At 36.7% G+C, this 12,621-nt stretch overlaps 2 protein-coding genes across 10 annotated transcripts in view; both read right to left on the bottom strand.

Moving 5' to 3' along the window:
• Rpb10 (DNA-directed RNA polymerases I, II, and III subunit Rpb10) overlaps positions 1 to 12,621 on the bottom strand; it is a 276,671-nt gene that overhangs the window by 25,544 nt on the left and 238,506 nt on the right. The window lies entirely within an intron of this gene.
• Dmtn (transmembrane and coiled-coil domain 2 protein Dmtn) overlaps positions 1 to 12,621 on the bottom strand; it is a 46,891-nt gene that overhangs the window by 27,239 nt on the left and 7,031 nt on the right. For all 9 annotated transcript variants that reach the window (XM_089739448.1, XM_089739450.1, XM_089739452.1 and 6 more), the window contains exon 2: positions 1,422 to 1,706. In XM_089739448.1, coding sequence (XP_089595574.1) covers positions 1,422 to 1,568 — 147 coding nt within the window. In that variant the 5' untranslated portion in view covers positions 1,569 to 1,706. The remainder of the gene's footprint in view (positions 1 to 1,421; positions 1,707 to 12,621) is intronic.

Raw genomic sequence — 12,621 nt, 5'->3', positions numbered from 1 at the left:
CCGGCGCCTCCAGAGAAGAAGAGAGAGAAGAGGAAGACCGAAGTCCTCCTCTTCTTCCAATTCCTGCCGGGATACTCGTATTGCCCTAAGTACTCTAAAAACAGAGATTCGGCACTTGACACTCGAGGTTTGGGTCTATTCTGCATTCAATTTCCTCCTTGTCAAGGTTGACTCACTAATTGTGGAGAGCCTTAGGCATTGGTATTTGCAGTTTTTCAGCCAATCGGTCCGACCAACATCTAGGATTTCTTCCCCGAGGGCTTTTACCCTCCGTACCATAATTACGCGTTACCATATCCGAAATTATGGACTTTTCCAGATTATCTGTATTTCGGCACCCATTGGTCAAAAAAATAGGCTAGTTTAGGCCAGTTTACTGTGGACCGTATGACGCATTGACTTAATAATACTTCTTTTGCAGTAGCTATACCGTGGTTCGAACGAGTGCCACTCAAACATGAAGTACGCACAAATGTTTGCCAGCATGAGAATAACTTGAGCATTCTTAGTATTGTTTGTAGATTGGAAAAACGATATTATCCAACATTCTTTCCACGAATAAGCCAACATATCGGTAAAGTGTAGGCTATTGTCTTAACTCAGACGTGAACATGTTATTGAGGCTCATGTGAACAATGTTTGTTGATTACGAGAATATAAAATTTACCGTTTATAAAATTGCTAGCGACCCGCCCTCGCCTCGCTTCGGAAACTGTAATTTATTATTGATTTTTCCACTATTTAATGGATGTTATTATACATATAAACGTTCCTCTTCAATCACTCTATCTATTAAAAAAACCGCATCAAAATCCGTTGCGTAGTTTTAAAGATTTAAGCATACATCGGGACAGATATAGGGACAGAGAAAGCGACTTTGTAACTATTTCTAGCGCTAAATCTTTTGCTAAATATTACGGCATTAATTTGGAATTAATAATGATTGAAACTTTTTGAACACGATTTAAGGTCAACACAATGGACGATTAAAAAGGCAAATTCTTTTACGCTGTCGCATCGTCTGTTTCTCAAGTGCTTTATTCGTAATATTAACTAATTACTGCATCGCTTGAAAATGCGAAAAGTTTTGCGAACGAGACTATGAGAGGAATAACAGTAAATCACTGCTAATTTATTGAATGTATTTTTTTAAAATTAAAAGTTCAATATTTGTAATTTAATTTAAACTTTGAAAAGGAATTTAGCTTTCGTGTAAATTTCTCGTTAAATAAAATGAGCCTTGTTAAAACGATCGTCTAAAACCTGTAAACTTAATTACAAGGTAAATTACGAATAAATTTAATTAGAAGGCCTCATAACACTTTTTGTTATGTATTATATTATTTTAATTCAAAACCTTTAAGGAATAATTATCTACAGGCTTCCTTCTAAAAAGCATCAATTACATATTTCATACTCACACTAACAACATGATGTACGGTAGATGGAGATTGTACCCTTGACCTGATGACCGCGTCATCGGTAACCACGGCGAGGTCCGCGGCGGAAGGCGACTGGCTCCGGCTGGACCCTTTACTGTGAGCGTGGGTAACGTGAAGCGTATCCATTGTTAAACGAAACTAGCATCTATTACGATGTGCTAAGAGACCTAGTATAGGAATTTATCCTCTATTGATTCCTCAACGTTCTTGACGTTCTTGAGTTTAGTTTCAGGAACATTTTCGATGTGGCCACCCCACTCATACCTGTGAACAATAAAATAACCTTATTTAATAAAATTTTTGGTCACTAAATACTTTTTTTTATTGCTTAGGTAGCTATGTGGTTACCTGAGCCCATAGACATCTGTAACGTATGCCGCCACCCTCCTCGAGATAAGTCCTCGAGATAAGCTCTAAGGTCTCAGTATAGTACTAGAGATATGTATGTTTAAATTTGGAGAATATATAAAGAACTAGTCAAACCTTTTTTTAATTTTTTTATTGCTTACGTGATTGGACGAGCTCACGACCCACCTGGTGTTAAGTGGTTACCGGAGCCCATAGAACGTAAACGTTGCCACCTATCTTGAGACATGAGTTCTAAGGTCTCAGTTCAGAACAAGGGCTGCCCCACCCTTCGAACCGAAACGCATTACTGCTTCACGGCAAAAATAGGCAGAGTGGTGGTACCTACCCTTTTTTTTATGATTGAAAGATTACTGGTGGCCCGGAGGCCTTTCCAGTTTCACCAGGACAGGTGGACGAGCAAAGGCTCAGCCAGTAGGGGTGGGATTTGCTAACAACTACCCGAGCGCCTCCGAAGGAGACCTAACAACTAAAGAGCAATTGCTTCGCGAATGAATCTGCTACCGGATCGGAATCGCGACCCACTGAGAAGATATGGCGAGAAACTCAGCGGGCTGATGCATGGGTTAGGTTGCACGTCGATCTCTTTGTCGAGTTCGACGAGTACGGTTACCCGGGTTGGTACCTATCCGTGCGGACTCACAAGAAGTCCTACCACCAGTAAGCCTGGCCCGACTTGTTGACCAATCTTTGATATAGATAGCGATATTACGAATCTTTTTCCTTTCGGTTAACAGAAGCTCCTCGATTCCTTTATATATTAGTATGAGAGTAAGACTAGAATTATAGCAAACAACATTAGTAGTTATATATTTACTAGCGGTTAACCGCGGCTCTGCCCGCGTGATCATAGAAGTGTCTGTGCAGTTTCCCATGGAAAGAGGTTTTTCAGGTATAAAAGTTAGCCTATGTAACATTGTTGAACTTTTTTTTTCTACCTAATCGTTGATAGCCTAAGGGGATATTCCAACTTTGCGTGGACTGGCTCACGGGCTCAACCTGAGAGAATTGCTAACACTAGCCCTAGCAAGAATAGTGCTCCGCTGAATCTACTACCGGATCGGAATCGCAACCCACTGGGAAAATCCGGGGAGAAACTCAGTGGGTATGTTGAACTAAAAGTCAGTTTAAAAGGTTTCAAACCGTTGCTTCGTTTCGACGTGAAAGAAGGACAAACAAACACTTCCGCATTTTTACTATTTGTATGAAAAATTTGCAATATTAAGTAAGGATATCTATATATTAATACGTGAAGCAAAAACTTTGTATCCCTTTTTACGAAAATTGCGCGGACGGAGGAGTATGAAATTTTCCAGACTTATAGAGAATATAGAGAAGAAGTGCACAATACTAATATTTTTTTTAAATAATGCATAAAAGATACATTAAATCAATAAAGAAAACATTACACACACTACATACCATGTATTTGACGCACACACGCATGCCTACTATTTATTGTCAAAGTTTTGTTCTTTACGTCTGTGGTCAAATTGAGATAAATAGATTAAATATTGTTTGTCTTTATTAATATTTTTTCATAGAGTAGCCTTGACGAAATTTGTGATTATAGAAGTATAAAATATAATCATAATAGTGTACAAAGTTACAAAATTTCAATTAACTATAGTCGAATTTCGACTACTGCGGGACCTCTAGTGTGAAATAAAGTATCATCAATATATACGTATACAAAACCAAAATGACTCGCCGCCAATAATCTACAGTTCTAATCTACCGTATACTATATGTACATTTAGACCATTATTTTAGCCAGATGTTTATTATGATTTTGTTATCAGTTGTAATTTGTTTTAAAACCTCATTATTTTTTATAATTAACAAGCTGGAGAGATAATTTTTTTTTATTTTTAAAAGCTTTAGTATGTCGGTGGTTTGATCAGGTCATTCAGCAGCTAGAAATGGATTGGCCAACGAGATTCTCAAAGATAGGAAATGGTGCAGAGAAACATTAAGAAGACTAGAGTAGAGTCACGATCCTCAACAATGGGGAAAAATAGAGAAGAACCTTTTTTACAGTGTTTTAATACATATATAGAAAATATGTAAATTTTGTTTAATTGATTGATTTAAAATTGTGACGACATTACAAAAAGACATGGATGGAGTGTGTGAATATGAGAGAAAGAGAGAGAGAGGAGTGAGTGTTGAGCTGACGGCTGATAGAAAATAATAGAAGAGAAAAATTAGCTGTGCCGACCCCACCTAGTAGGATAAGGTGAAGAAAAAGAAGATTGATTTAAAATTGTACACACAAAATAACTGGAAATTTTCAAAAAAATTGCATATATGTAATATGCACACAAGTTAGAACAAAAACATTAGAACTGTCGTTGTATTGAGTCACAACACTCGCTCGCTGAAAGATCTTATCATTTCTTACAAGAATAACTACATAAATATGCGTCGCTTCATCCGGCCTTCGGAATCTGCATAATAAACAATAAAAAAATATATATACATACCAATCGATAAGATAAAATTTTACTCCCTAACGACAAAAGCATATAAAACACTACACGGCATGGTAATTGGATGTGATTCAAGCTCGTACAACGACGCCCATTAATACACTTCAATACTATAATTAACCTAGTTTTGATACGGCGCACATTCTAACAGCTTGTGATTAAAGCCGATATCACAACGACTCATTGACGTTCTTCACAATACGTATTATTATTTGCTTCTTCTACATTAGTCGACGGGAAGAAATAATAGGGTATTTTAATTTTTCTCTGGGTGTGTTCAAAACTGTTTAGGTTTAATGAAGAATTTACATACTAAATATGAAATTTTTATTTGAAGGGAAAAATAAGTTACTAAAATTCTTGGTTAAGATTAATTTAGGTTTTAAACAATAGCGCATCTGTGCTTCGAGAGAGAAGTCTCTCTATCTATCTATTATCTATCAGCCCATGGACGTCCACTGCTGGACATAGGCCTCCCCCAAGCCTCGCCACAAAGACCGGTCCTACGCTGCCTGCATCCAGCGGATCCCCGCGAACCTCAACAGGTCGTCGGCCCACCTTGTGGGAGGCCTACTCACGCTACGTCTCCCAGAAGTCTCTCAAGGTCATCCAATTCCGTTTCTGTAGGATTGCCGTCTTCACGACGATCTAAATTTAGACCTGATATGTAAGTATCTTAAGGTAGCGTCAGAACGCTATTTCTACAAAGCGGCGCGACACGATAATCGACTATAATACATCTTCGATCCAGGCGACGGAGCAGGGAAAAGCCGCACTCTCGTTGCTTTTAGGCTCTTCAAGCACGGATCACCGTCCTCATCAAACTCATTGATTAGGAACAATTCGACGAGAAAATTAACCCATAGACACAACCCACAGATTTTCTTACCGGATCTTCTCAGTGGGTTGCGATTCCGAGCCGGTGGTAGAATCTGCGAAGCACTGTTTTTACTAGGGCTAGTGTTAGCAAATCCTCTCAGGTTGAGCCCGTGAGCTCACCCACCCGTTTACGAGTATCTAGAATAGCCCCTTAGGCTACCACGAAACCTTCATCTTCTTCTTCAAACCCAGAGACGGCCACTGCTGGGCATAGGCCTCCCCAAGCCTTGCCACAACGACCTTGACGACCACAACTAAATTCAATAGATCATCGGTCCACGTTGTGGAAGGAGTGGTGTTTTCTGGACGCCGTCGCAACTCAAGAACCTTTCGGCCCAAGCGGCCATCTGTTCTACGAGCAATGTGCCCTGTCCACCGCAACTTCAACGTCGCAATCCTTTGGGCCATATCGGTTATGAAGATTTTCCTGCGAATCTCCTCATCTTGATTTGATCTCGAACTCAGAGCATAGCCTTCATATAAAATGATGTTATCATTTAATACACAAATTCACGCGAAAGTGCAAATGACTTTACAATCCATTGACTTCATTCAACTGTTTGGTAGTTTTCATGAATCTAATATCAAACTATGCATACATATGGTCAGTTCAGCGCTAAAACGAATGCATATGACGGTTTGTCGTGTCTTAACGCTTTTTCTTTTGAGGTTGATGTTCTTTCAATGACCCTCGTGGCTTTCAATAACATATCTATTCTTACATTTATTTATATTTTATAGATCGAGCCGAATGGTAACTTAAAAGCGGTAAGTGTATGCGTCACGCAATGATTGACGGTGAAATTTAACTTTCAAAAAGACTGTTCTGTGAAGTTATTCGACACTGGATTACTCATCTGCTGAATGCTGCACAATATTTTATTAGAGTTCATTGCTTGACACTTGTTAGACAAGAATAGAAGACCATGCGGTAAAACTTTGAGGACATGATCTGTACAAATTTCAAACTAGTTCCCGTTATTATTGCTCTGGTTGGGCAAACGAGTACACCTTTCGCCTGATATTAAAGTTATCGAAGGCCATAAACATTACAAGATAAGCGCCACCTTAAGGTATAAAATCAAAGTCTTCAGTCCATTGCATAGCTGCAGTTAAAGTCGTAACGCATCATGGCTTCGCTAAAGAAATAGGCAAGATTATTGGGGCACCATCGGCACGTGCGGATTGATAAAACAGGGAGTATTGTATATCACTAATAAAGAGATACGTAATATTTTACTTCATTCACACAAAGAAACATGAAACGCTGTTCACGCGTCGAACACACTTATCTTTATAAACCTTAAGATACTGCAACAGCATTTATTGTTATGTATATTTAGGTGTGAACTTTGAACTCGCTTCGCTTTGCTTGCTGTTTGTTTTCAAGTTGCCAAGCATGATTCGATTGCAAATTCAAAAGGCATTTACCAATGAATTCTTTTAATCCGATATAATGCTAGGTTTTTACGTATGTGTACGAATGTACGAATTTTTGTCCTTTTTTAAATAAAAATCTCTGATTTTTTAAATTTTTTCAAAAAATAACGCGATTATAAACAATAATTAGTTAGTTAGTTAGTAGTTATTATAAAAAAAAGATTAATGATCAAACATGTGTTTTAAAATATATTATTTCATTCTAATCGTTCACAATGATTACAAAAATTAATACACGTAATGTATATATAAAACATAATAAGATTTATCTGACGACAAGTTAAAGACATCATTAAACAATTTCCTTTATAGATATGAGATTGTTGACCTTTGTTTCTTGTCGAATCGAGTATACAAAAACGATACATAGTAGACTAAAATTGACATTTTCCCTACACATACATATTTTAAACGGCCCTGTCTGTTTCTGCTAGAGGGACAGTCATCTGATCCGTTTTGAGGAGTAAGAGGGCAATATCCAACTGTGATTTCGACCTTATGTTTCAAGCGAAGTTGCAGGTTTCACGTTGTGGTTTCTCTGAATTCTGGAAACCACTTAACACAAGATGAGCCGTGACCCGAATCCGCAGCTCTATGAAAACATAGATGAGACCTTTTTTATCAACTCCAAGACGTTAAATTGCTATTTATTCAACAAATATAGTGGAGTTTGTCTTTTTGTTATAACAGAATCCGATCGCTAGCTCGACTAAAACTCCTAAAGCAATACCAGTTTCGAGACAAAAGAACGTGCCATTGCATTTATACAAAGCACAATTATAGCAACACCAAAACACAGTCATTAATGCGAAAATAACTCGCAACGTGATCGAACCGTTGCCCCTCGCAAAAAGGCAAACAAAATCTAATCTTAATAATAAATCTAAATCTACAGCCGTTGTAGCAACGAGTTTGGTAATCTCAACTAATCTAGTAACCAGCTTCGTTTAATGTTTTAATATTCATTATGACGTCTGGAATACTTCGATCCAATATTAACTGCAATGATCGGACATTATTTGCTCATTCACCATTCCAAACGGCTGTTAACCAAACTAATCAGTTTAATATCTTCAAACAGATCATGCATGTACCATGAGTAAATATTTTAATGATTTTAAACTATTTTCTCAATATATTTAATAGTATAATAGAATTACTGAAATCTGTATCATCTCTGGAACTATTGAATGGATACTGAATATGGACTATGGAAGCTGCGGGTGAAAAGCTACTTTGCTAATAATATCAGTATTCTCTTTCCTTCCGTCATCCCTAGAGAAGATGTGATCAAGCCTTTCGCAAGCATCATAGCATATTTTTCGGCAATTTATTATGAAGACAATAAGTAGCGCTAATTTAGTCTTTTAAGACTTAAAAAAATATTTATAATAATTTATTAAGCTTTATACATAAATTCAGACTTCGTTCAATCAAAAACATTCATTTCATTTTTTTTCCACTTTCAGTGATCCCTCAATCTTTATATTATTATATAATATATGTGTATTTAGTGTACCGATTATATATTATATAATCGGTACAATATATTAACGGTACACTAAAGCCGTTTCGTTAAGACATTGATAGTGAGAGCTATTCAATTCGTTGAACCGGAAAATATGACTTCCAGTCGCGGTCCATCTACGGTTATGATAGGAACCTTTTATCCAAGGGTTCGTAACTCTATGTATTGGCTTTACAATACGTTTTACGAGTACAAAAATGGCTTTCAAACAAATTGAATGCTTTGATATTATTTTATGATTCTAAAAATAGAAGAAACACTTAAAAACATTTAAATGAACTTTATGGACAGATTAACAAACTTATTCTGTTTAAGCAACTAAGACATTAATTTACCACCTAATTAGATTTCCAAAGACAAACATTTATGTATATAGGAATTTCGATTAATCTAGCCTATGTGCATGTTTATTGATATAAATATCAGCGTAACCACTATTCTGTTGCATCAGGTACTGCAGAGAAAATGTTACAGGGCGTGATAAAAGTCTGTAGCGATTGTCTGCGCAATATCGACTTGTCCTTTAAAACTTACGATGCAGCAGTAGATCCAGTCACCGGAATGTTTGACCTTTAAGCTAAGTTATAAAAGCAGTATTATTACTGATAGAGACATTGCGTATACATTTTTAAATTAACTTGTAACATAGTCAATTACGGTAAATGCGCATACCTTCTGTCAGTCAAAAGGCCTAACAAACCCCGACAAACAATATGGGCCTATGAAATATTCACGGCTTGTTAGCCACGATAATCTATTTATGCCTTTCACGTTGCCCTCTGAAACGAACTGAACTGATATAATTCAAGCTATTTTCAACGCAAACCCTTCGAGATAAGATTACTTTTGTAATGCACTCGACTAGACTGGTTGATATCAATCTTTGCTGGAGATAGTACCTAATTGGAGAACGATTCAAGTTTATCGTGAAATTGAATTTTGAGTTTTTATGATTTTAGGTAATGTACATAACAAACGAATATTAATTTTTCCTTGAAATTTTTCATCATCTCAGAACATATCTATGTTTAGGTATATATTATCGGCCGCGCCTGGCTCAAGATTTTATAATAGGTATTTCTGGTGGAATGTAGAAAACAAAATAATCCATAAGATTTACTTTAGAAATAATCTATGAATAAATGATCAGGGACACCTAACACACGGTCACCTAAGACCAAGCTAGGATTCCCTGTAGGTATCGGGTTCATATCACTATCGATTATTGTTATATGGTTTAAGAGTAGCTTTATTGAATTTTCTTTTAATATGTTTGTTATTTGTTGAGCAAATAAGACCATATTAAATAACAAGTACTTTTAACTCCTTAACTATGAGGCCTGTTTAGATCACGTTCAATTAAAACTTAATTGGTCTGGCAGACAAGCATCTGATGATCGTAGTTAAATTATGAGCCTCTTGCTACATTTTCTTATATATTAAGATTCAATTACAATCCATATAGTATTTGCTGGATTGAAAATATAAATGATATTGTTTTCAAGCTTCTTACTTTTAAATAATTATCCATTATAATTTAAAGTCAAATCGATTGAAGATTTAAAGTAAAAATAAATGTTTTACAATTCGTTTTTTCTACAATCATACCTCATTTTATGCAACCATTTTTTGTGATCATAATATGAGAAAAACTATATTTTTTTTAGGGAAACCTAAATCATCTTTCTGAGTACCGATTAGTTCGATTATGACAAATTAAATTTTAAGTTAATACACTCCCGAAATATTCTAGAAATGATAACTCTAAATTTTCAATCAAAATTCAATCAAATATGTATTTTTTTACATTTAACCAACGTAACGCAAACAAATGCCGTATCTTACCGTAAACAATGCAAAGACAGCTTTAAGTAGCTTTTCTTGGTTTAGTGACAAGACAACGAGACATATTTTTATTTGAAAATAGTTGATATTTTTTCACTCTCACTCAGATGTCACATAAGATCAAAGTTTCAATTATTTTGGTGCAAGGCCGTCCTAGGCTTATAACACTTTACAAGCCTCTGGAATCGGTTCGGATAAATAAATTTTATAGCTTAATCACCCGGTCTTATTGTCATTATATTATTTCCAACGTTTAGAATACTTATATTTGTATGTATGTATTAAATTTTTGGTAAAAACTGTTAAAGTTATTAAAGCAGTTTTAATTATATCTACAATACGCGAAATCCGAAGGAAACAAAAATTATTTAGTTTAGGCTCATTTTATATTTTACACAGTTTTTAGAGCCACGAAGGGCTTTCAGGGACGACCTTCAGCAATGAAGTATGCGACTAAGAAGAAGGCTCATTTTAACAAATAATTACACTCGTTTCGGCGATAAGTAAATTACATAAGTGCTCTTACTAAAAGATTGTAAATTAACTATTATGAATATGCATATTGGTTCGAGTTAATTAGTGCACTCAATTCTCACTAATTGTGCGTTTCCTGTCGTCGTATCATTTTCCGGAGCAGACGACATTGTGTGCGCATCTGTGAGCGCAGCTGTCAGTTCACCTCTTTTACTGAACTCTTATGACGAATTTATTATTTTTATATTACGATTTGAATATTTTATCCGATTTGCTCGAATATTATAACTTAATAGACTGTTTTTTGGCACTTTCAGGCCACTAACAAAATAAAGTAACATCTTTTGTGCTATCATTAAAAGTATTTTACTTCGCTAATTATTTTTCTCGAAAAACTCAGCATTAAATTATAAGAGTATGCATGATAAAAGTGTACTTCGAAATTTTTGACACACATTTGACATCCGTATTACTCTGTAAGTTGCCTTGCGAATGTTCTAAAATCTTGTTACTTTCAAAAGCTCCACACTAAACATAAAGCTTGCGCATATACGTATTATATACTAGCCGTACTCGCCCGCTTCGCTGGGCATTTAAAATTAACATTATTATTTATTGTCATTATTATTAGGGAGTCCAACACTCATATAAATATTAGCCTATCCATTAAGTACGTGTATTTTTTACATGGATACCAAGTTACAAGTCAATCGGATGCATGGTTCAGTTTTTTTTTTAATTGCCCTTGTAGGCAGACGAGCATACGGCCCACCTGATGGTGAGTGGTTACCGTCGCCCATGGACTTCAGCAATGCCAGGGGCAGAGCCAAGCCGCTGCCTACCGCATAATACTCTCCACAAGCTTCTTTTAAAGAAGCACATGTCATAGCGCTCGGGAAACACCGTGGAGGGGAGCTCATTCCATAGCCGGATGGTACGTGGCAAATGGTACGTGTTTATAACGGAACATCCGTAAAAACCACTGTAGATTTATATATTAGTATAGATAGCATAGATATAGAATAATATAGATTAAGCGGCTGAACGGGCGCAGGACACAAGATCGAGACGAACGAAGGGATCTCATTTCGCAGTTGAAGATAAACTTCGGGTCACCGAGCCCGATAAGTAAGTATTAACACGTTAATTTAATATGTAACGGACGCGACGTCAGCTGTCATGCCCTGCCGCCAGCCAAGTCGCCAAGCCATGTTAACACACCCCCTTCCGCCACCGCCACCGCCACCGCCGCCGCCGCCAGCCAAAGCCAACGATGGGGGGATAGTGTTAATAAAACAAGCCATGCCAGGCATGTCTACCTGCTTTCTGCTTTCTTGCACAAATAAAAGAACTTGTCGTTACGCTGCTGGTTTTTTTGTCACATAATTTACAACAAATATGTTCGCTTCAAACACTGTCCTCAAAGCACCGTGAGTTATAAATAGTGTTTACACAAAATACAGACAACACGCCTTTGTATTCTGCAAAGCATTATATCGAAATGTTTAACATAAATATTTTTATCAAACAATCACTCTATACGTTTTATCGGCGAAAAATAAAAGATAATACCTGTGTGGAAATAACTTATCAATGTTAGTTATTTAAATAACACATGTAGAGCTATATATGCATGAAGGTTCACGTTGGTCATGTTGATGGTCAGGCGGTATCCCAACGATTCTATTAAGACATTTATTTTTTTATTGCTTAGATGGTTGGACGAGCTCACAGCCCACCTGGTGTTAAGTGATTACTGGAGCCCATAGACATCCACAACGCAAATGCGGCACCCACCCTGAGATATAAGTCCTAAGGTCTCAAGTACAGTTACAACGGCTGCCCCACCCTTCAAACCGAAACGAATTACTGCTTCACGACAGAAATAGGCAGGGTGGTGGTTCCTATCCGCGCGGACTCACAAGAGGTCCTACCACCAGTAAAGAAATCGCAGTTTTCAAAGTCTGCGCCCGCAAAATGGGGGTACCTACTCATTAGTGCCAATGATTTCAGCCTGTTAATACAATGTACATATTTAGAATTGTTATGAACACGCTATCCTATTACAGCGGTGGTTCTTCTAACTGTTAAAACAGTTTAGGAAGGCATTTTGTAGAACTTCAACACTGTCAAATTATGTCATTATTCGGTTCTT

This window comes from Bombyx mandarina, chromosome A1 (genome assembly GCF_030267445.1).
Source record: "Bombyx mandarina strain Sakado chromosome A1, ASM3026744v2".
Lineage (NCBI taxonomy): Eukaryota > Metazoa > Arthropoda > Insecta > Lepidoptera > Bombycidae > Bombyx > Bombyx mandarina.
This window is presented reverse-complemented; position numbering and strand designations above follow the sequence as displayed.